We start from the raw sequence: 25,814 nt of genomic DNA, 5'->3' as shown, positions 1-25,814 counted from the left end.
GGGGGAGGTATTTTGTACTATATTATTCTGTTCTAACCCGCGATTCACCAGTTCAGCATCATATACCGTTTATGATTAAAGCTTCCAATAACTTTGCATCTTCCATGTTGCCTGTAATTATTTGAGAATCTACTCTTTTAAAATCAAGTTGCAGGTGGAAGATGACCAGGGTGTGAATTTAGGGCTGGAAACTAGCCTTACTCTTAGACGATTACTGGTGTGGACCTATGATCCCAAGATCAGATTGAAGACTCTTGCAGCACTTGTTGATCACTGTCAAGGTAAGATGAAATTGCATGATGCCACTGTACTTTTTATTCAGGAGAGTTTTAATTCGATAATTATTTTTTAAGACCCAATGAACAATATTATTTTTTATTATTATTTTTATAGGAAGAAAGGGAGGGGAGCTGGCATCTGCAGTCCATGCCTACACTAAAACTGGCGATCCGTACATGCGATCTTTGGTGCAGCACATTCTTGGCTTAGTTTCCCATCCCATCCTGAATTTCCTTTACCGCTGGATATATGATGGAGAGTTGGAGGATACTTACCATGAGGTAAAGTAAATGTGTGTGCAGAATCTGACTATATTCTTTAAATAAATGAATTTAAAATGTTTGAGTGACTTCTTTGTTTTTAGCAATTTGATATTTTCCTATGACTTCTGACAATGTAGGTAAAGTATGAGCTCTTTTTCGCTGCAGCCATTTTTTATTTTTGGACTTGGTTTTTTGCGGGAGGAGTTGTAGTTTTGAATGACTCCATTTATTTTCCATGTAACGTACAGGGAAATGAGAACACAATTCTTCATGTGATGACAAAAATATTTCATTTCCACCATTTTTTTTTCTGGTTTTACAGCTTACATGCTGTAAAAATGACCTGTTATGATTCTCCAGGTCAGTACCATTATGATGATTCTAATCATATATATTTTTCTTTTTAAGTGTGGAAAAAAAATTCTAAATTTTATAAAAAAAATAAAAATAAAATAATGGTTTGTATTGCTATTTTCTATGGCTCTTAGTTTTTTAATTTTTCTGTTGATGGAACTGTGAGAGGGCTAGTTTTTTTGTGTGGTGAGCTTTTTATTGGTAACACGGTGGGTAACATACAATGTTTTAATTGCTTTCTGTTGCATCTTTTTGATGGAGCAGGACGGCTGAAAACTGCACATAGGGCATTATCCAGATAGAGGCGCTAGTAAGGTGCGGTATTTTGCTCACCTGATTGAGTTGTGAGAAAGCACAGCTCTTATGAAGGTTTGATAGAATTTCCAGCTGTTGCTGCTCCGCTGGTTGGAAGTTCAAACATGAATATGAAAGAAATTTCGACATCCTTAGACGTAAAAATGCTAAGCATTCGGTTTATTCTCAATGCGTTTCAGAGTCCAGCTGACTTCTTCAGGAGAACCACTTTCTGTACACTAAATCAACTGGTATCTACCAATTTGGACTAAATCATTACCCCTTCTTCTACCTTAGAGCACCAAGAAAGAAGCACCGCTGTAGGCCACCAGTGTTGGTGACATTGACACCTCCACATCTTTTTATCACTATATCACATCTATTTATGTTGATTACACCCATACTTTTGTCTTCTAACTCTGTGTCTGTTTTATAGAAATTCATAGGCAAATGTTTATTCAAATGAGCCACAAGTGCACTCTGTTTGGCCCTGCACTTGCAGCACTCCAGCCTCTCCAACTTCCACTCCCTCCTCTCTGCTGCCGGTCTTTGTCACTGACAGGTCACTTTTTTATGTAACTTGCCCTCCCAAGATCTTGCACAAGGGCCATCATTCCAGGGGGCGTCTCATGCACATTAGGGTCCTGTTAACGTTTGAGAGTCTGGCTATTGATCTGACTGGGAATTAAAGAAGCACTCTTCCCATCAAAGTTTTTATCCTCTTAATTTATTGCAATCATTATATTATATAGCACTATGAACTGACAATTGCTCATTTTGCCTTTCTATCCAGCTAAATGTTCTCTTTTCTCTGCTCTATGTAGAAACAGGAAGTTTCTTGTCCCTGCAGAAATCATTCCTCTCCAACTCCTTTCCCAGGTGCTTCGCCTCTCCTCACTCCCATTGACTTTTGCAGTGACTGATGAGTCATACAGGGAAAATTGACCTCCTGTTTCTACATAGACTTAGAAGGATTCAGATAGTCAGTTATTATTCACGTGATGTCTCAGCCCTAATGGAAAAGAGAAGAATTAGCTGGTTAGAAAGGCATAAGGATTAATTGTAAGTACACAGTGCTATATGATCTGATAACCACAATATATTAAGAGGATAACAATTTTGATGGGAGGAGGAGTGCTTCTCTAAATGCTCTTATGCAAGATTTTTGGCAGGGGAACCAGGTCACAGAGAAAAGTGACCCATTAGTCACTGACAGGAGGCCAAGGGTAGATGGGGAAAGGGGAGGTGAAACCAATTCCATACACTTGCGGCTCATTCACTGAAAACCTATTTGATGCACTTCTATAATATGGAGACACAGACTTATAAAACAAAGGTATGAACGTAATCCTGTTAACAGGGACTTTACATAGATGACGTTATTTTGGGGGTCTATAAACCTGCTGGACAGGTACTCTTTCATGCACTGATAGTATGATAATGGAACAGGTCACTTTGTGATAAATTTATCATTCCACTTGTGCCATGTTAATAAATGTAGATGTTACTTTTCTTGAAAGATGTTGCCTGCCATTAGAAAATCACTGTAATGGTGCACATATAGGACACTGTCTTAAGATGATACTCTGAGCCTTGGAGAAATGGCAAGGCAGAAAAGTCCCCAAATGTACGTGGACCCTATGTGCCCCTAAGGATTATTCACAGATTGATTGTGAATGGGTGGGAAGTCAAGACCCAGTTACCATGGAAACGCAATGTAACTAGATTTCTATTCAATTAAATGTGCTCATAGGTTTTCATAGATGCTTCTATTCTGTACTGCGACGAACTGTATTTCAGCTTTTTTTAGACTTCATGTCCTGTGTAGCTTTGGCAGCGAATCACACTGGAGTGTGCACGAGCTAGAACTGCTTTCATACACCATGTGTTGGGGTAGAGAGTTCCAGAGTAAGGGGGATGCACTTGAGAAATCTTGCATGCGATTGTGGGAGGAGGAGATAAGAGGGGAGTAAAGAAGGAGATCGTGTGAAGATCGGAGGTTGCCTGTAGGTAAGTACCGGGAGACTAGGTTGTAGATGGCTTTGTATGCCATGGTTAAGGTTTTGAACTGGAGTCTCTGAGCAATGGGGAGCCAGTGAAGGGATTGACGGAGAGGAGAGGCCGGGGAATAGCAGGGGGACAGGTGAATTAGTCAGGCAGCAGAGTTTAGGATAGATTGGAGGGGTGCGGGAGTGTTAGAAGGGAGGCCACAGAGCAAGAGGTTGCAGTAGTTGAGGTGGGAGATCTCATCTCATTAACTTTGCTGCTACTGTATTATGCTACTGTGGATTTTCTGCATGCAAATCCATGAGGTTCTCGCAAAAAAATGCAAAAATAAATAACATTTTTTAAATGTTATAAAAAACTTTTCCAAATTCTAAAAAATAAATGTATACACTGATTGGCCCCTGTACTAGAGACACCCATGTGTTACTGCATTGGACTTTTTGACCTTCAGCGCTGCAGCAATCGTGGCATACTAACCACTAGGTGTTTATATCATTCTGTAGGAATATTGGCCCATGTGGACAAGAAGGTTTCTCATGGTTGTGGTAAATTTAGAAGGAGGTATTTGTAGGTTCTGAACAGTCTGTTTACCAGAGATTTAGATATGGGGACTGTAAAGACAAGGAAAGCAGTGGTCAGGTCAGTATACCATGGTCCCTGGACAGGAGCACTGTGAAACGCCTTCTATCTGGCAGGAGCCGCGACTCGTCTTTTCATCTGCATGTTTGGTCCGATGTGTGTACAGCACACCATGCCGGCTAATGAAAAGAGGAGCCAGAGATGCTCCCAAAGGGCTACCACTCAGCAACCATGGAATACTGACCTGACCGCTGGTTCACGGTCCTGTGAATCAATTCGCTCATCTCTTAGTAGATGTCAGCGGACCTAAGGTCTGTTTCAGATGTCCGTGATAATCTCTCCGATGTTGGATCACAATGCTTGGGCTAGCTGCACCTCTCCTGACCCGACTGTGACAGCTTCATAGAAATATATAAAGCTGTCACACTCTGGTCAGGAGGTGCATGGGCTGGCCACACATTACGATCTGACATCAGACCGATTATCACGGACATCTGAAACAGTCCTTAGAAAACACCATTTCTTTACCTCCACCAGGCTGAACTGTTCACACCTGATAAAAAAAAAGTCATCGAATTGGGCTGCTCAGTCATGATTTCGATCTTTCCATCAACATGTTGCAACAGAATACTAGATTAATCGGATTAGACAGTGATTTTCCACTGCTCAGTGACATAAGTTTGTGCTGTTTTGTTTTTACACTGGAGTCATGCATTTGTTTCCCATTAGACATTAATGTCACTCAAACTGATGATCTGCTGTTGTAGCCTATCCGTGCTGACGGACGAGTTGTGCATTGGCACAGAGTAGTAGTAGCACTAGTGTTGTATTCGGCTGCAATGTGCTTGTCTGTGCACTACATCTTCATCACAACAATTCTGACGTTCTCCTCTGACTACTTTTGTCTGAGTTGTCTAAAGGATTACCTGTCCATGGATGTTTTTCCTCAATCACACCATTCTCTATATACTCTGGTCAATGTGGCATGAGAAATGAGAAGACCCTTCCCCAGATAATCTAACACTCAAAACCATGCCTTGTTCAAAGTCGAGAGATCACTCGATTTTCCCATTTTAATATGGATTCATGTTAAAACAGATCCATGGGAACACTTGTGCGTGACGTGAGAACTATTATAACTAGTATAAAGGAAAAGTTACACATAGCAGCCATTCAGTCTTCATTTTCCAAAGGGTCCTTAGGAGAAGAGGTTATTAGAACGTATTCTGAATAGTATAGTGCAACAAATCCTGAAAAAGCAGTGTTTTCTACTTTACTATAATAGCTTGTTCCACTTGGAATCCTTTCAATGTAGGGAAGGTAGATTTCACTTCGTATCTTATTTAGCTGTAAGTACGAGGCAGACAGTTTCTTTGAGAATAGAACAGCAGATTTCGCATGCATGAGCTGGATAAATATCTGCTGAGGCGTAAATGATTTCCCATAATCATGTCAAGCAGTAAGGCCATTTTTGGTATTTAATAGCTGACAACAACATGTGAAAATGACTGCTATTTACATTTTACTTGCTTGTCCTTGGCATTTACCCAATAATTAATGAAAAATCATAGTACAATTATCTTTTTTGCTCTTGAATTTTTCTGCATGTCACGATGAAAATCATACAGCCTTGAACAGGAAATGCATCAGTACCTCGGCGTATAATAACCTTGATTGCTTTTGTTCTTTTTTTTTTTTTTTAGATAAGACCATATTTTTTTTCCTCTTCATGGTTGTTTCTTTGTGATTTCTCTGCGCTCGTACTTTGTTGCCAGAATGTAATTAATTCCATACTTTTAATGTTTCTTTTTCATATGACAATTTTTTATTTTTATAGCATTTTTTAGCAGTAATACTTTCCATGTGTAGTGGCAGTGCGTGCAAATGGAAAGTGCTAATTTTCGGCTACATTTTAGACGTCCCTGATCTTTTTTTTTTTTTTCTCCTCATACGTGGAATAAGCAGACTTTTGTTTTGTTTTTCTAGATGAGATTTTTTCTTTTCTTTTATTGTGCCAGCTTTTACTACCAGTGTTTTATCAATCTGTCTTGTATGCAAAAAAAAATAAAAAAAATAATAATAATGGCGGTTTCTCAAGCTTCTTCAGTTGGGTCAAAAAACAAACCGCATTAGGATGCAACTAGAATGGTATCAGTGTGCGGAGTTCTTCACGGAACCATAGACTCCAATGTATGATTTTGATGTCTAAAATTGGACGTGTCAGTTCTTTGGGGGTCTTTTTTTTTGGTAGACACTCAGTCTTAAAAAACAAAAACTTCATTACAATGTTGCAAACGGAAATTAGATAACGCCAATACTCACACTCTTAAAGTCCAGATTTTTAATAGGCTGTAAAGGTGATGTCAAAACTGTAGCCAGGACTGCTTCTCCACCTCTCCTTGGATTTTTATTAACTGGCTGTAATGGTGACGTCACAACTATAGCCCCCTTAGCAGTTGCAGCCATACACTGGGCTCAGCCTCAGCGGTCCTACTGATATAGGCTGCACAAACCGCTGCTGCGGCTGTCCCTTGCGTTGCAGCCTTGATCACTTCAGTGGTTACGTTTTAGAAGTTTCATCCTTAGGAAAAACTTCAAGCAAATTCACAATTTGAAAAAAAAAAATGAATAAAGATAAACTTTAACCTTCTAAATTGCATTGCATATTTGACTGGCAAAATACAGAACCTGTGTATGTCTGCCAAATACAAAATCCTACAACAAACATGGCCTGTCATAGACATCTGACACAGAAAAGTGTGGCGAACGCCAACCATAGTTAAATATCTGTGAAAAATCTGCTCTGGCATGTTGAGTTTTTTTCTGGTTCTTGGCAGTTTTAGAAAACATTCACATTGCGTTTTGCAGCCCAATTGGCATTTTGTTGGGGGTAAATTTGTTGTATAAATACCCCCCAAAAAACAGAGTATTGCGACATTGTCCCTACAGAGCCATATAAAGCAAACTGTGTCCAACCTCTGAAACTTTACACTCCATTTGATCTTCTTTATGATGTTGTCTGTCTTTTTAGCTGAATACAATCGCATAGTAGACTACACCGCCAGAAAGTAGAACAAACAAGATCCAAAGTTTCATATGCCTTATTGGTGGAACGTCGGAATCCCATTTATTGGGTATACAGTAGAGAGTTGAACAGGCAGCAACACACATTATTAACGTTGCATTGGGCAATGCTTGAAAGTGGTTCTTCCAGGTGCCATGCCATAAAACAATACAAAAAAAGTGGCACTATTGCTGTTATTTTGCTCATACCCAAAAAATGGAATAAATTGTGATCAGAAAGTCTTGTGTAACATAAAGTAATTTTGACCCTCAAAAATCAAACCATGAAAATAAGAAAAAAAATGATAGGTCTCGGCGTAAAGCAATCCAAAAAATGTGTTTTATTGCTAAAAGTGATTTTTTTTTGTGTGTGTGTAAAAATGGTAAACCACAAAAAATCTATAAATTTGACAATTTGAAAAACAATTGCTGTTATTTTTTTTAAATTTATTACATTAAAATAAGCCTTTGTATAGCTCAGCTAAACGAAAACATGTTAAATGTGTGGCTCTCTATAACAAATGATTTGTATTTAACCAATGTATATATTATAGAAAAGTAAAAAAACAAACTTTTTTTTTTATATATAATTGAATATTGCAGTAATCTTCCCCACAAATTAAAATTCTCACTTTTGTTGTGTTGTATGAATAAGAAAAACCTATATGAACGCAGTGCGCTGCACAATAATATGAAGAGTAAAAGTTTATCATTTTATTGTGCAATATTTAAAATGGTAAATAGAGATGAGACAAGAATGTATACAACTGGGAGATATTGAATTCAAGCAAATGTGTAAATCAAGGCATAAGACAATATTTAAGGTAAAATACAGTCATTACAAATGAATACCTAAAATAAAATCTAGGTCCAAATCAAAGTATAGATAAAGGATGTCAAATGAGAGTAAGTGATAAGTTGAAATGTACAGTGACATAAATGAACTCGCTAGTCAGAAAAATAACCGCACCTGACGCGCGTTTCGCACCCAGCTTCGTCAAGGGTTGATGGGAAAGTGAACAGCCCAGCTTATTTAAACTTATGAAGACCAATCTGCACACTGCTGTCGCACAATTAGTAATTAGAATGAACTTACTGCGCATGTGAAAGAGGCAGTACATCGCCATGAGGGTAATAACTGCAGATGCCATCCTCAAAGGGTGCTGCCCACCCACAGTAAAGGATATGAAGGTCCTGCATTTGCAAGTACTGCCCTTAAAGTTCTCACTTTTGTTGTGTTATATGACTATTGTAAAATGTAAATGGTTAAAAAGCAATTGAAGAATTGCTGCATTTTTTCCATTTGTTTCCGTAAAGAGTTAATGAAAGTTAGGCCTTAAAATGGTTGTCCACTAGTCTGACAGCATCTTCTTAACTACATGTTCCAATCTAAAATATAAACACCTTGTACTTGCCTGGCATATCTGTGCCTCTCCAATGATGTTGGTGCTTGGTCTCCTAATTCACCCAGCTCTATGTAAAATGAAAACAGTGACTGAAAGCAGAACCCTGCTGTGTTATGTTGTGCGTCTGTGCATAATAGTAAAGCAAAGGACTGTACTGACCATATGTTGTCTTATAGTTTTTTGTAGCTTCAGACCCTACAGTAAAAACTGACAGACTTTGGCATGACAAATATAGTCTAAGAAAATCTATGATTCCATCTTTCATCACTATGGATCAATCTAGAAAGGTAAATTGCATGTATGTTCATACTTGCTGCTGTTGAAAGTATTTTTTTAATTGCATTAGTACAGATAAATTCACTTTACTGTGAAATCATTTTGGGTCATAACGACCATCGTAATGTATGGTTTTTATGGTTTTTGCCTCCCCACATTCCACCAAATTCACACGTGTGTGTGTGTGTGTGTGTGTGTGTGTGTGTGTGTGTGTGTGTGTGTGTGTGTGTGTATGTATGTATATATATATATATATATATATATATATATATATATATATATAATATGCGTGTGTGTAAAATATATACCGTATTTTTCACTTTATAAGACACACCTAGGTTTTAGAGGAGAAAAAAAAAAAATCTGTGGGTGACACACTGTTATGAAGGGGATCTGTGGGTGACACACTGTTATGGGGATCTGTGGATGACGCACTGTTATGGGGGATCTGTGGATGACGCACTGTTATGGGGGATCTGTGGGTGACACACTGTTGTGGGGGGATCTGTGGGTGACGCACTATTATGGGGGAATCTGTATGACGCACTGTTACGGGGGCGATCTGTGGGTGACGCACTGTTATGGGGGATCTGTGGATGACGCACTGTTATGGGAGGATCTGTGGGTGACGCACTGTTATGGGGGATCTGTGGATGACGCACTGTTACGGGGGGGATCTGTGGGTGACACACTGTTATGGGGATCTGTGGATGACGCACTGTTATGGGGGATCTGTGGATGACGCACTGTTATGGGGGATCTGTGGGTGACACACTGTTGTGGGGGGATCTGTGGGTGACGCACTATTATGGGGGAATCTGTATGACGCACTGTTACGGGGGCGATCTGTGGGTGACGCACTGTTATGGGGGATCTGTGGATGACGCACTGTTACGGGGGGGATCTGTGGGTGACACACTGTTATGGGGATCTGTGGATGACGCACTGTTGTGGGGGGATCTGTGGGTGACGCACTATTATGGGGGAATCTGGATGACGCACTGTTACGGGGGCGATCTGTGGGTGACGCACTGTTATGGGGGATCTGTGGGTGATGCACTATTATAGGGGATCTGTGGGTGACTCACTGTTATGGGGGATCTGTGGGTGACGCACTGTTATGGGGATCTGTGGATGACGCACTGTTGTGGGGGGATCTGTGGGTGACGCACTATTATGGGGGAATCTGGATGACGCACTGTTATGGGGGATCTGTGGATGACGCACTGTTATGAGGGATCTGTGGGTGACGCACTTGTGGGGGGATCTGTGGGTGACGCACTGTTGTTGGGGGATCTGTGGGTGACGCACTGTTGTGGGGGAATCTGTGGGTGACTCACTGTTGTGGGGGGATCTGTGGGTGACTCACTGTTGTGGGGGGATCTGTGGGTGACGCACTTATGGGGGGGATCTGTGGGTGACGCACTGTTATGGGGGGGTTCTGTGGAGCACACACTGTTGTGGGGGATCTTTGGATATTGTGCTGTTATGTGGGATCTGTGGATGACTCACTGTTACGTGGGATCTGTGGATGACTCACTGTTACGTGGGATCTGTGGATGATACTATTATGGGAGGATCTGTGGGTGACGCACTGTTATGGGAGGATCTGTGGGTGACGCACTGTTATGGGAGGATCTGTGGGTGACGCACTGTTATGGGAGGATCTGTGGGTGACGCACTGTTATGGGAGGATCTGTGGGTGACGCACTGTTATGGAGGATCTGTGGGTGACACACTTATGGGGGGATCTGTGGATGACGTACTGTTGGGTGAGGGATCTGTGGATGACGCACTGTTGGGGGTGGATGTGTGGGTGACGCCCTGTTATGGGGGATGTCTGGGTGACGCCCTGTTATGGGGGATGTGTGGGTGACGCCCTGTTATGGGGGATGTGTGGGTGACGCTCTGTTATGGGGGATGTGTGGGTGACGCTCTGTTATGGGGGATGTGTGGGTGACGCACTGTTATGGGGGATGTGTGGGTGACGCCCTGTTATGGGGGATGTGTGGGTGACGCACTGTTATGGGCGATGTGTGGGTGACGCACTGTTATGGGGGATATAGTGCTTGGGCAGTGTTTACGGTATATTTAATGTAACTACAGCCCCCATCATCCTTAAGAATGCGCCTACCGTATGTACTGCATGGCCTGGATGCATTCTTAAGGATGACTGGGGTTATTGTCATATTAAAATACAGGAAACATTTTGACTAATTACTGTACAGTACAGTCCGTTTGACTACCACCCCTCTCATTCTTAGGAATACACCCACGTACTGTATATATGAGTGAATTCTAAAGGATGATGGGGGATGGTAGTCATATTTTGACTACCACTCTCCTCATCATTAAAAATACACCCAAGTACTCATGGGTGTATTCTGAAAGATGAGGGACGTGGTAGTCACATTTAAAATAAACATTACAGTCCCTCCCTAAAGTGATTATACCAAATATGACTACAATCCCCATCATCCTTCAGAATACACCCGTTGGTATTGTAGCTATATTGTACCTCCCCTTCAGTGTCTGCTCACTTAGCCTAAAGATCTGCTGCTTGTAAACTGACAGGACCTTTTGTACAAGGGATCACTGATTGGTGGAGGCAGCTCAGCAGAAGCTCCCTCCACCAATCAGTATCCAGCCCTGCAGAGGGGGAGGAGAATCACTATCCTCTCTTTCATCTGCCTTTAAAGGAGATCCCTGACTGCACTGAAGTATTAACAGTCACTCACCGCCCGCCGCCATCACTCACCGCCCACCACTCCCGCCGCCATCACTCACCGCCCACCACTCCCGCCGCCATCACTCACTGCCCACCGCTCCCGCATCCATCACCTACCGCCATCACTCATGGCCCATAGCTCCCGCCGCCATCACTCACCACTCACTGCCCATCGCTCCCACCGCCATCACTCACCGCTCCCGCAGCCAACACTCACCTCCCGCCATCAGTCACGGCCCATCGCTCCCGCTGCCTACACTCACTGCCTGCCGCTCCCGCCGCCATCACTCACTGCCTGCCGCTCCCGCCGCCATCACTCACTGCCCGCCGCTCCCGCCGCCATCACTCACTGCCCATCGCTCCAGCCGCCATCACTCACCGATCCCGCCGGCACAATCCACAGCCCACTGCACAGTCTGAGGGGGAAAAAAGTGCGTCTTATAAAGCGAAAAATATGGTGTGTATATATATATATATATATAACACTGTGTGCATGGGTATATATATGTATGTGTGTGTGTGAATATATATATATATATATATATGTATAGATATATATATATATATATATATAGATATATATATATATATCTATATGTTTTTTTGCCTTTCTATTACTCCAATAATGTTTCAGAGTTTTCTTTGTTTTTCAATCTGCTACTTCGATTCTTTTATTGTACATTATTTTTTTGCATTGCGTAAAATGTGCTTTCTTGTTAGAAGGGACTAGAATCATTGGGGAGAGTGTTTGTTTTTTGTGACTGCCCAGGTGCTTTCAATGAGTAGGTGTGCTTGGAAAAAGGCGGACTACTGCAGTGCAACAAATCTACTATAATATACACCAGAAAACCGGCGCACCTTGTTGCTGAAATCTAAATCCGCTCAGGACTGCCCTAGGTTTCATGTTCTGTCGCTCCAGCAGATCAAAGATGAGACACATTTTGTTAGCTTGCAACTTTTAATAAATTAGGCTCACCTTGCTCTAACAGGCTGTAGGTTCAGCCTGGACAAATTCCCTCTCCCCAATGTGTTTTAAATAAATTGAAATGTTTGTGTCTGTGTAGTCTGTTCTCACAGTTTTCTTTTATCCCAACCGCGACTATGCCTGTCAGTTAGAGCTACTTTGCTCCTCTTACACATGCATGTTATCATGCTTTACCCTCTGGCTCTCTATGAAATGGGACTGCTTATCAGGTACCTGGGTGCATTCGCTATGCACTCTGATTGCCGAGTTCCACTGCAGCAGACCGTATCAGATGCAGTCAGTGGACGAGTTTCTGGTGACATATAACTTGAGTCTAAGCAAACCATCAATGGGGTACACATACATATGCATTATTTGCAAGAACTGAGGATATTTTCGGAGGCAGGTGAAACAAACTGATACAATCCTACCTGAGCTTTCAATAAACTGATTTTGGTAGTTTTACAGCATGCTTAACTCATCAATGATTTATTTTCTCAGGTTCTTTTGATTGGGAAATCCATTAACTTTCTACATCAGGTGTGCCATGATCAAACGCCAACTGCTAGGATGATGGCAATGACTGAAACTCCTGAGGCCCCCAAAGATGGTAGGTTAAAAATAGAAGAGCAGCAGCTTAGGGTTTCTAAAATTGTAAAAATGTTGATTTGTAATATCTCAAAATAGAATTATGATATATCTAGAGTGACCTCTGCTAAGATAAATAGAACACCTTCTAATAGTTGTGGAAGGGGAAATAGTGAAAGTAGGGCTCTGCTTATTTATTCAGCAGATTTTAAATCTACAGTAACATATTTTCTTTAATTTAGTTCTACTTTCTGCAGTCTAAAAATCTAATTTTTGAAGCATAAGTTACTTATGATAAATTGAGTATACAGATGAAACGGCAGGGGCTCACAGCTTCTGCATTTCCCTTACTGTTTTATCACAGGAGTGAGCGTTTCTGCCTTGTTACCAGACATGTGAGCTCAACTTAAATCAAGTCCGTGACATATACACTCAGCTTCCACTGGAGCTTTTTTACATCACTGACTTGATTTATGTTGAGTTCAGAAGGCTGGAGATGCAGCAAAAACACTCATTCCTGTGTTACCTCAAGCATCCAGGAATATTGCCGATAGCTAGCACACATCTAAAGGGGTGTATGTGACGCACTGCAGCTCTCATCTCATGGCACTGACAGCTCTTCTCCCTTCCCACTCACCACACTGCCCAGCTATCAGTACCCCCTCCACCATCATTTTCACACCCACTTGTAATTAAAGATGATGCCAGCAGTGAAACGTCTGACTTGGAGAGGACAACATGTCTCTCACTTTATCACACTGAAAAAGTCTGTTCTGGCTTTCTCTGGGGGCGTATTCCTTTTTCCTTCCCTTGCATGACGCTCCCTGCTTATGATTGGTCAATATCTTATGGGATGAAAGTTAACGCCCCCAGCGAAGAGCCTCTGCTAATGACCCCCTTGGTTATAGTAAAAATTAGCATATAAACTTTATCAGCTGATATTCTCTTTAAAGCAGTAGAACTTTGACATATAGCACAATACAGATTGCATTTTTTTAGATTTTGGAGAATTATGGTATATAATCGGTTTATCGAACACTCCAGGAGGGACAGCCTTGTTGTATTAATCGATATTATTGAACTGTGCTTTAGCTGCAGACCTATTCACAGATTTAGAGAATGCGTTCCAGTCTAAAATCGATGCAGCATATTTTGAAACAAGCAAATATCTGCTGGATGTCCTTAACAAGAGCTACAATCTGCTGGAGCACTTACAGGCCATGAGGCGCTACCTCCTGCTGGGGCAGGGAGATTTTATACGCCATCTTATGGATTTACTTAAGTAAGTTTTCTATATAGGAATGTGTGTTTTTATGTATCTAATATTAGATAATTTCTTCATAATATAACCGAGAGTTGCGTTAAGATGTAGCTATCTACAGTGGGTACGGAAAGTATTCAGACCCCTTTAAATTTTTCACTCTTTGTTTCATTGCAGCCATTTGGTAAATTCTAAAAAGTTCACTTTTTTTCTCATTAAAGTACACTCTGCACCCCATCTTGATATCTCTGTACTTGGCCGCATTCATGTTTCCTTCAATTGCAACCAGTCTTCCTGTCCCTGCAGCTGAAAAACACCCCCATAGCATGATGCTGCCACCATGTTTCACTGTTGGGATTGTATTGGGCAGGTGATGAGCAGTGCCTGGTTTTCTACACACATACCGCTTAGAATGATCACCAAAAAGTTCTATCTTCGTCTCATCAGAACAGAAAATCTGATTTCTCATAGTCTGGGAGTCCTTCATGTGTTTTTGAGCAAACTCTATGCAGGCTTTCATATGTCTTGCACTGAGGAGAAGCTTCCGTCTGGCCACTGTGCCATAAAGGCCCGACTGGTGGAGGGCTGCAGTGATAGTTGACTTTGTGGAACTTTCTCCCATCTCCTTACTGCATCTGTTTAGCTTAGCCACAGTGATCTTGGGGTTCTTCTGTACCTCTCTCACCAAGGCTCTTATCCCATGATTGCTCAGTTTGGCTGGACGGCCAGGTCTAGGAAGACTTTTGGTGGTCCCAAACTTCTTCCATTTAAGGATTATGGAGGCCACTGTTCTCTTAGGAACCTTGAGTACTGCAGAAATTCTTTTGTAACCTTGGCCAGATCTGTGCCTTGCCACAATTCTGTCTCTGAGCTCCTTGGGCAGTTCCTTTTGAGCTCATGATTCTCATTTGGTCTGACAAGCACTGTGAGCTGTGAGGTCTTATATAGACAGGTGTGTGCCTTTCCAAATCAAGTCCTATCAGTTTAATTAAACACAGCTGGCCTCCAATAAAGGAGTAGAAACATCTGAAGGAGGATCACAAGGAAATGGACAACATGTGACTTAAATATGAGTGTCTGAGCAAAGGGTTTGAATACTTATGACCATGTGATATTTCCATTTTTCTTTTTTAATAAATTTGCAAAGATTTCTACATTTCTGTTTTTTTCAGTTAAGATGGAGTGCAGAGTATACTTTAATGAGAAAAAAAAATTAACTTTTTTGAATTTACCAAGTGGCTGCAATGTAGCAAAGAGTGAAAAATTTAAAGGGGTCTGAATACTTTCCGTACCCACTGTATGTATTCTATCCATGATATAGATACACTTCATTACTCCTGAATTCAGATTTCTTATCCTGTTTGCATCCAATAAGTATAATAGTACTTGAATTCATACATTGTTATGTAGAGTAGTGTATCAATTCCAAACTGATCAGTTTATCCTTGAATATTCTTGTAATTTATTAAACGGAGTCTTTAAACCCCAAAATGCATTTTAAACAAGCTATATCTTAATATATGGAACTTAGCCACTATAAATGTTTGGCCATGAGTAACTACTTTTGGACTGCCCATAGACTTTATACATCCGGGCAGTCCACATTTGCCCTGCACTGACATCCTAAGACATCAGTGCAATGTAAGCTGCCAGCACCAGATTGTGCAGCTGTGGGGGAGGGAAGCCGACTGTCAAACACAGCTAAACTTCCCAGAGCAAAGATTAACATGGTTTATTACCATGTTTCCCTTCTTTATCTCTGTATATACAACGTTGAACCAGCGCTTGTGTATATAGATTAGGAAGCACTGTCAGTGCTTCCTTCTCCGGACCCTGGGGTCATGTGAGCAGAGTGTGTAGGGAGGCAACAGGAGCTGCTGGGTCCTAGGAGACCTAGTCTGCTCTGATATGCAGGCAGGAGGCTGAATTTTGACTATATTTGGTGCTAGTATACTATCCCCAGTAACGGGAAATTGGCAACAAAAATTATGTATTCATTTGTTGAATTGCCACCGCCCTTTCCTACAGGTCTTTTAAGACCTTATAGAGGGCATAATGTGTAAAATAAATTAAAAAAAATAGCAAAAATAAGATTGGCCCTCCCTCCATTTAAAAAAACATGTCCAATATTTGAAAAATAATTTCTATGGAAAGGGGAACACAATTTAAAATATATTTAGCAGTCCTCTGAGGTCGTTAAAAAAAATGTGAAAAATAGACATTTTCTATTTTATCAACAAGTAAAAAAAAAGCACTGTCGGAAAAAAAATGTTTGAATATCAAAAGAAGATATGGCCTGGTCATGAACTGGTTAAGGGAGCTTTCTGGAGAGTCAGGCACTTATTGCTAAAAAGTGTATCTTGTAATCATAAAAATCTAGCACTTGCTATAATTGAATGTACTCGTAAATAAATGAAAAGATTTTTTTTTTCATGCTGACATATTTTTGTTATTAGTTTAACCCCCAATGACTTCATGGACATGGGGGGTAAGTAGAATGCCAGCTGCTTGATAATACGTATATCTGCATTCTTAGGTTTGTATTTAGGTATATTTGGGTTCATATTCGTGCAAAGAAAATACATGCTACGGTCTTCAAAATCTGATTAGTTCTTCATCAACTCTTTTTTTTTTTTATATCCTCATTCATACATGCCTTTGTGCAGCTTAATATTGAATGGAACTGAGCCCGTTTATTCCCATCCAGCCTCTGTGCAGCTTTTAATGGGCAATAATGATCCTCTCTTACATGTATAGTAGTTTGATGATCCCCTTGGCTCTATCAGTGTGTTGATTTCATTTTAGACCAGAGCTTGTTCGTCCAGCAACAACATTGTACCAACACAATCTTACTGGGATCCTTGAGACGGCTGTGAGAGCAACCAATGCTCAGTTTGACAATCCTGAGATTCTCAAACGTTTGGATGTCAGGCTTTTAGAGGTAATGTGTGTGAATATATGCTTATTAATAAGTGAACATCATAATAAAAAAATCCTAATAAATGATGATGAAAATGACCGGTGAATAGTTGTACTTTTTGTCATAATGTAAAGTCGCCTGTGCTCCCATTACTGTTATGCCTGCGTCTGAATTCCAACATGGCTGCCTTCACATCTTGTAACCAGGGTTCTAATCCATCCTCTGATTTCTGAATTACGAGTCATGTTATTTTATATGCTATTTTTTTTTTCTTGGTTAAATAGCGGCAACACATTCTGCAGCACGTTACTGCCATTGTCCTCACTTATTGTTCCCTGTGGGACTCGCAATCTAAATTCACTATGCCCCCCTATTCATCATAGCGGATACGTTTGCAAACTTGCGTAAAACATTTTGAAGACTTTGCGTAGTGCAAAACTGTTGCAACTTTTGGTGTTTTCACACAGTACCGGCCAGATCTGCCAAAATAGGGACAAGGGGCGAAGAAACACCTGCCTGACAAATTCCTGGTGAGCCATAGTGCACCTTGTACCACAAATTTTACTCCAGTCACTGACTTGAGTAAGAGTTCTGGTGAGGTACACAGAGGCGCATGTCACTTGTAAGATTTTCCTGATTCATTAAGTGGTCATTGAATCATAGAATGATAGAATCATAGAATGGTAGAGTTGGAGGGGACCTCCTGGGTCATCTGGTCCAACCCCCTGCTCATTGCAGGATTCACTAAGCCATCTCAGACAGCTGTCTGTCCAGCCTCTGCTTGAAGACTTCCATTGAAGGGGAACTCACCACCTCTCGTGGCCGCCTCTTCCACTCATTGATCACCCTCACTTAAAAAGTTTTTTCTAATATCTAATCTGTATCTTCTCCCTTTCAGTTTCATTCCATTGCTTCTCGTGTTTCCTTGTGCAAATGAGAATAAAGATGATCCCTCTACACTGTGACATCCCTTCAGATATTTGTAGACAGCTTTTAAGTCTCCTCTAGCCTTCTTTTTTGCAAGCTAAACATTCCCAGATCCTTTAACAGTCTTAATGATACAAGGCCTATGTCTTTGGAGTGTGGGAGGTAATCAGAATACCTGACGGAAACCCAAGCAAACAGTGGGAGAACATATAAACTTCATGTAGATGTTGTACTTTGCCAGATTCTAGGCTGGTTATGCAGTGAGCCACCGTCCATTCCTGTTTCACTCCACAACTAGGTTGATTAGCTTTTCATGTCTTCCTGAAGAGGAGAGCTGAATCACTTCTGTTTACTGGTGGTTTCTTGATTTTAGTAAATGCACTTTTTTAATGGAACATAACCTTTGAATAATTTAGTGGACTGGTGGAGAAAGTTCTGTTTATTAAAATGTTATTTTTATTAAGATGTGATTCTTTCCTTCAGCCAAGTGGCTTAGTTTCTCTAGCTTCTAATGTACATTATCTATAACAGGGCATCACTGAACCTCTAAGATGCATTGTACACATTTCACTGATATACCGCGCCAGTATGGTGAATTGATTTGTTCTAAACTTAGGCTAAAGTGAGTATTTATTAAACTAACAAACAGGATGTTTTGGTGCATAATTGGCTGTATGTCATGCAGAATACCCATGTATTAAAGGTAATTTTCTTGTATTTTGCTGTGTGAAATGCACCAGACTAATACCTTGGCAATTGCATACAAACGCCTGCATCCTAAAACATTTCTAGTGTTTAATTCAGCAGTACCTCCCTTGCCAATATAAAGTAATAAACAAACATCCTTAGAGCTGGCAACTAAAGTGCTGCTAGACAGAGCACATAATAACCTCAATTTTCTTTTGATGATTCAAATAGGGCCATTTACGAGAAATAAGAAGACATTATTTATTGCATTCATCCGCACTGTAAAAATCAAAATAAGAATCAAGGCCTCCTCTTTAAAATAAAACTCTCTTGTTATTGAGAGTGCCTGCTAGCTAATAACTCAGGCGGGCCTTTAACAAAAAAGAAGATTGAAATATGTCACAAGACCAATCCGTTTACCCCCCCTGTGCTAATAGTGCATATTGTTTATACCAAGTCTTTGTCAAACATATGTATATATTTTTTTATTTTTGTATCTGAAATTTTCTTTCCTCATCTAATTGGCCACTCTAGTTCAGAGCTTTATGGGAATACTTCTATTTTTCTAAAAATCCTGTATTGATGGAATTAAAAGCAGAGAAGGTGCTTTGTATCACACAAAAACAGCATTTTATAAAAGCTTTGCTTTATGAATATTTTTGCCGTCTAGCATTTTAATAATTTCATGTGTTGATGGCAGGAATTGATACGCTCTGAATGACCGAACGATTGTAAAATACTGACTTTTTTTGCTTTTATAATTAATAATGTTTTGAGTATTCCGACTCTGCATAGATCTCGATCGGTTTCAGCTTGCTTTCATTTCATATATATCATTTGTGCTCTGCCAACTTTTAATGTCTTCCTATTCCGTTTTTATGGTGCTACGGAGTAATATTCTTCAGGACAGCAATATGTGAAAGTTGTATTATGAGTCAAACGGATTTAAGTTGTGAAAAATGCAGTGTTCTTGGGGTGTTATATACTATGTGCAGTACTGTCTGCATAGATAATTCTCCATTGTATCTGTTTTATTTCTCTACATGAAGGTCCCCATAACCACATTTCTAACCCAGACTTTATGTTTCATCATTTTTAGGTTTCGCCTGGAGACACTGGATGGGATGTATTTAGTTTAGATTATCACGTGGATGGACCAATTGCCACAGTAAGTTAGAAATAAAAGACTTCTCACTGCTTGCAGGGATTATGTGCTGGTTCCATCCTCCCGATATGCTTGTTTTAGTAATCGCCTGTTTTTCTTATAATTCTAATTCCTTCTACTGCTTTTTATCAGCAGTAATGACAACCGTATGTATATAATCAGTTACAACAATCATATATAACTCACATACTACAAAATAATATCATGCATTTTAATAATTTTGTCCAGCACAGAAAGTTCTGAAACTTTGCAAATCACTTTATTAGCGGATTTGTCTTCATTCCTTTAAAAAAAATTGCATTTAAGTGGCTTCCAACCCCTGCTTTTCCCCAGTTTGTCTACCTTTAGCTACATATATATTCGAACTTACTCATGTGGAGTACAGATGATGGCAGTGAAAGGGTCAGCAGCTCAACACCTTTGTCTCTAAGGCTGTGTGCCCACTATGCGTTTTTTAAGCGTTTCCGCGCAGCAATTCCGCTGCAGAAATGCTTAAAAAACCCTTGGTAGAAGGCCTGCCATGTTCCCCAATGATAATCCGCATGTGCTATGCACATGCTGTGGAAATTTCCGCTGCGGATTATCGTTGCGGAAAAATCCGCAGCACTACCAATTATTTTGCGGAATCGCGGCGTTTTCGCCGCCATTGACTTGCACTGAATCGCATAATATCCGCATCACTACATCTGCACATGCGGATATTAAGCGATTCAATGTGCGGATAGTACCTGGGTCTGGAGAAGAGGAGACTGTCCTCCAGACCCGGGTACCATAATACCTGTAAAAAAAAAATAATTAAAATATAGCTTGGAAAGCGCTTAATAACCCGCATGCGAAATCGCATGTGCAAAACGCTTCAATAACGCTTGTCCCTGGCAGGAAAAACGCATGTACAATCCGCATGCGTTTTTTTCTGCCAGGGAGATGCAGAAACGCTCAGGAAAATTGCGGAGCATTTCTGCATTGTGGGCACTTAGCCTAACTCTGGGAATAAGCCTGCCACAGGAGATTGTTCTGATAGCACAAAACTGAGAGAAGGAGACAGGTGCTGACCCTTTCACTTTCATGAGTATCTTCTGATATCAATGCAGCTAAAGGCAGGAAAATAGAGGTTTGGAAGCCAGTTCCACATATCAAAAAGACTGACCATCACTTCCAAACTGAAAGACAAATGTGAACAGGTGCAAGCTAAGAGTCACTCTATATCAGGGATGCCAAACTCAAAACACACATAGGGCCTAAATTAAAAACTTGACAAAGTCGCGAGCCAAGCAGTATACAGAATAATGGGCCCCACGTAGTCCTCCATACATAATCGTGGCCTTACATAGTCCTCCATACAGAATAATGGGCCTCGCTTAGTCCTCCATATAGTATAATGGGCCCCACATAGTCCTCCATACAGAATAATGGCACCACACTCCTCGATACAGTATAATGGCCCCACATAGGGTTGGTGGTTCTGGTGTCGTTGGCCAATTATAACCACCTTGCGGGCAAGATTTGGCACACGGGCCAGAGTTTTACATGTATGCTCTATATGTAACTAACAAATTGAAACTGCCCTCTGAAACACTAGTATGCAAACATTGAATATATGAAATTGCATTACTGCTGTACAAAATAAGTTAAAAAATTAAGGTACTTAGCGCATAAGTTGGCCAATTCATGTGTGCCCAATAGCCAACGACAAGGTGACCTCCTCTGCTGGGACCCTAACCTAGCATGATACCTCTCCCGGGCTGAAAGCCTACAATCATATGTGCAGGCATGTGTATACAAAATATCAACAATATCATGTTAGGTTAGGGTCCACATCTAGCGTCCACATGTTTGGTATTTCTGTAGCTATGAGAGCCTGCTTAATTTATGGGGTCCATATTTCCAGAAATACAAGCTGGGCACAATGAATGGGCACTGCAATGTACTGGGCACTAAAACATACAGGCACTACAATAGCAGATTTGCAATTTTCACTCTGCAACATCCATTGTTGGTTGTTTCTTGAAAACACCCATGGAGTTAAAATTGTCACTACACTCTTAGATAAATTCCTAGAGGGCTGTAATTACCAAAATGTGGTCACTTGAGGGGTGTATTCTGCTCTTCTGACACTTAGGGACTCTGTATATGGAGTCTGCAAACTTTTCTATGAAAATTTGTTCTCCAAGAGTCAAATAGCGCTCCGTTCCTCCCAAGTCTCACCGTGTGGCTAAGAAGTACTGTACAGCTACATATGGCGTATTACCACATTCAGCAGAAATTCTGTCACAAATTTTGGTGCCATTTTTACCAATTTTCTTGTGTGAAAATATAAAATCTGGGGCTAAAACAAAATGTTTGTGGTAAAAATGTCTATTTTTTCTTCACTGCTCAATGGTATAAAATTCTGAGACACATCCATGGTGTCAGTATGATCACTGCACCCTTATATGGATTCATTGAGAGGTGTAGTTTGTAAAATGGGGTCACTTTTGGGGGGATGGGGCTCAGCTGTTCTGGCACCTAAGAGGCTCTGCCAATGTATCATGGCACCCTGAAACCATAACCACAAAATCTGCACTATAATATGGAGCTCCTTCCCTTCTGAGCTTTGCACTGTGCCTGTAAAGTATTTCCCTATTACATGTAGGGTATTGACACACTCAGGAGAAATTGCACAACAAATTGAGGTCCATTTTTTCCTATTAGCCCTTATAAAAAATTAGATACTTAAGCAACATTTTAGTGGTAAAAATCTAATTATTCTTTCTTCACCGCCCAATGTTATAAAATTCTGTGAGGCACCTGTGGTATCGATATACTCACTGGACGCCTAGATGAATTCGTTTTGGGGTGTAGTTTGTAAAATGGGGTCACTTACAGAGCGTTCTGGCATCTCAGGGGCTCTTCCAATATGACATGGCACCATCAAACTATTCCTGCAATATCTGAACTCCAATATGGCTCTCCTTCTCTTCTGAGCTTTGCACTGTGCCTCCAAAGTAGTTTTCGACCACATATGGTGTGTTGGCGTAGTCAGGAAAAATTGCGTAATAAACTGTAATGTTCGTTTTCTCCAATTACCCCTTCTGAAAATTATAAAATCTTTAGGCTAAAGCAACATTTTAGTGGACAAAATTAATTTAATTTACTCAGCCCATTGTTATACAATTCTGTGTATTTCTTGATGTTTAAAATGCTCACTACACTTGTGGGGGTTTACACTGTTTAAGCACTTCAGGGACTCTGCAAATGCGGCATTGTGTTCACTATCTATTCCAACCAATTTTGCGCTTCAAAAGTCTAATGGCGCTCCTTCCCTTCTGAGACCTGCCAGGTTCCCAAACAGTAGTTTTCCACCACATTTGAGGCATCAACGTACTCAGGAGAAATTGCACAACAAATTGTATGGTACATTTTCTCCTGTTAGCCTTGTGAAAATGAAAAATTTGGGCCTAAAGCAACATTTTTGTGGGAAAAAGTTAAAATGGTAATTTTTTCCTTCCAAATTGCTTTAATTCCTGTGAAGCACCTGAAGAGTTAATAAACTTCTTGAATTTGGTTTTGAGAACCTTGAGGGGTGCAGTTTTTTTAAAATGGTGTCACTTTCGGGTATTTTCTGTCATATAGGCCCCTCAAAGTCACTTCAAATGTGATGTGGTCCCTTAAGAAAAAAAAAAAATGTTTTGTAAATTTTGTTGGAAAAATTGCTGATCAACTAACAAAAAAAAGTTGTTTCAAAAATGATGCTGATGTGAAGTAAACCTGTGGCAAATGTTATTTATTAACCACTTTGTGTGATATAACTATCTGGTTTAAGGGCATAAAAATTAAAAGTTTGAAAACTGCAAAATTTTTGCCAAAATTCCGATATTCACAAATAAACGCAAAAAAAAATTTGACCTACTTTTACCACTAACATAAAGTATGATGTATTACGAAAAATCTCAGAATTACCATGATACGTTTAAGCGTTCCAGAGTTATTACCACATAAAGTGACGCTGGTCAGAATTGAAAAATTTGGCCTGGTCAGGAAGCTGAAAACAGGATTGGGGGGGAGGGGGAGTAGGGGTGGCGGGGTTAAACAATGTGGTAGTACATGTAAACATTTTTCCACAAGGACTGACACGCTATGTGGGTGAAAGTACAGCAAGTGCTAGTCTCAGCCCTCTTTCGGATGAGATTCGCCCATAGATTTCAATGGTTGCACAGAAAAAAAAATATTCTGTTCACACAACATCTGTATGGCATTAATGTTTAACCGTTGCATTGAAAAATTAAATGGGAAACTGTGTAATGCCTTAAATTATTATTGTTTTTTTGTGAATGTCAAAAATGGACATTAATGACAAATGGACTCCCATACGTACAAAAAATAGTCTGCTCTCCCCTTCACCCCCAACCCTGGACAAAATTCGCATGATTTTATTAACGCTCTTGTGACCTTAACCTACAGAGAAGTGACTGGATGAAATCATTGGGTCCTAAGTGAACAGTGCAGAATCTAACATCTTTTACTTTGTGGTGGCCATGGCTAATTCCCATTACATAGTTTCAATAGATAATGGAGACAATGTGGTGGGAACAGTAGAAAAGCTTGAATTGTCCAGATGAGTAAATTCACAATATTTTATGAATGTTTACACGAGACGTTACATACAGAGACATTTCTTTCTTCTGCTCAGTGGGTTTTTTCCATGTACAATATGGAACGTCTGATTAAAGCCATCACTTGGCATCTGTGAGTACTCCAGCTACAATCTGACTATATTTCTAAATTTGTAATCTGCAGATCAATGCCTTTTATTTAAACCATTTCTTATATATTTAATAATTCATTTGTTCCCTTTCAGATTTAAGCATGTCCTTAATGAAATAGTTCATTCATTGTGTTCCATTATTCATAGACTATCAACTAATTTGAAATAATTTGCCAGGCACTGCAAAATGTATTTAAGTACTATCATATTTGTACTATTTAAAATAAAATATGATGAAGGATTCATTAGATTTGATTAGAAAATAGCTGGTTTATTGTTCAAAAGCGTTTTATCACATAGAATGGGTATTTTCCTTAATGAGCGCATTATATCGCTTTGTTCAGGGAGCAAGTGGGATCTTTTTACTTGAGAATGTTTGCACTGAGGTCTGATCTAATTTGTATGCACTTTTAAGGAGAGCCTGCTACGTGTCTGTGGTGAAATAAACCGTATATATTCTATATTTGTGACCATAGTCACCTTATGTATTTCTTAGGACATGCATGAAAGTATAATTTAATCAGTTTTTGACATTTTGTGTTTTTTAAATTAGATATCAAGGTTGATAACTTCTTCCCTTAAATCCCCCATACACATTACACTTAAAAAGGTCGTCCACTACTTTTTCATTGATGACCTATCCGGGGGATAGGGCGTCCATGTCTAATTGGCCGGGGTCCGACACCCGGCACCTCCGCCGATCAGCTGTTATCGGTGATGGCGGCTGTTGGCCATCTTCTGGTAGTGGCTGTGGCTTGATACTACACATCTGCCTCTTATTCAAATCAATAAGAGGCAGATATGTAGTACCCTGCTGCTGCCACCACTATCAGAAGACGGCCAGTTCCACTAGCAAGTATTTCCGGTTGGCAGCGGTTGCTGACACAGATAACAGCTGATCGGGAGGGGGTGCCGTGAGTCGGACTCCGGCTGATCAAACGTTGATGACCTATCCTATAGATAGGTCATCAAGGAAAAAGTAGTGGACAACCTCTTTAATTTGGCTGAAGCCAGCAAGTTCAGTTGAATCGTCCGGCAGTCTAATTAGCACAGTGGCCTACTGACTCTACCTCGATAGAAGATGTCTGAGGAGAGAAGGATCGGCACGTTGGAATTCGAACAACTAATACTTTTGTTCTTCAGAAGAAAAGATGCTGCCAGACAAGTTGGGAATACAGAAACACTCGGCCAATCCAAGCTTTCCAGTGTATTGGGGAACCGAGGGAGACCATGGTTGGCTGAGTGATTAGTTGGCCAATAGCTATCTAATTTGTGTGTGGGTGGGGGGAAGGAGTTCTTTAAATATCTG

General features: G+C 40.4%; 1 protein-coding gene across 2 annotated transcripts in view; it reads left to right on the top strand.

Moving 5' to 3' along the window:
* The window catches only part of TUBGCP3 (tubulin gamma complex component 3), a 79,212-nt gene that overhangs the window by 37,231 nt on the left and 16,167 nt on the right, over positions 1-25,814 (top strand). Inside the window, exons 10-16 of one of the 2 annotated variants that reach the window (XM_073664385.1) lie at positions 155-281; positions 394-560; positions 8,422-8,532; positions 12,715-12,823; positions 13,894-14,083; positions 16,868-17,003; positions 19,696-19,764. In XM_073664385.1, the coding sequence (XP_073520486.1) occupies positions 155-281; positions 394-560; positions 8,422-8,532; positions 12,715-12,823; positions 13,894-14,083; positions 16,868-17,003; positions 19,696-19,764 (909 nt within the window). Of the gene's footprint in view, positions 1-148; positions 282-393; positions 561-8,421; positions 8,533-12,714; positions 12,824-13,893; positions 14,084-16,867; positions 17,004-19,695; positions 19,765-25,814 lie in introns of both variants that reach the window. The other variant, XM_073664384.1, reaches the window with a different exon arrangement.

The sequence above is a fragment of the Phyllobates terribilis genome, unplaced genomic scaffold (assembly GCF_046119375.1).
Source record: "Phyllobates terribilis strain yellow unplaced genomic scaffold, ASM4611937v1 Scaffold_2__4_contigs__length_985480577, whole genome shotgun sequence".
In the NCBI taxonomy this organism is placed as follows: Eukaryota; Metazoa; Chordata; class Amphibia; order Anura; family Dendrobatidae; genus Phyllobates; species Phyllobates terribilis.
The sequence above is the reverse complement of the archived record's forward strand: the minus strand, read 5'-3'. Positions and strand labels throughout refer to the sequence as shown.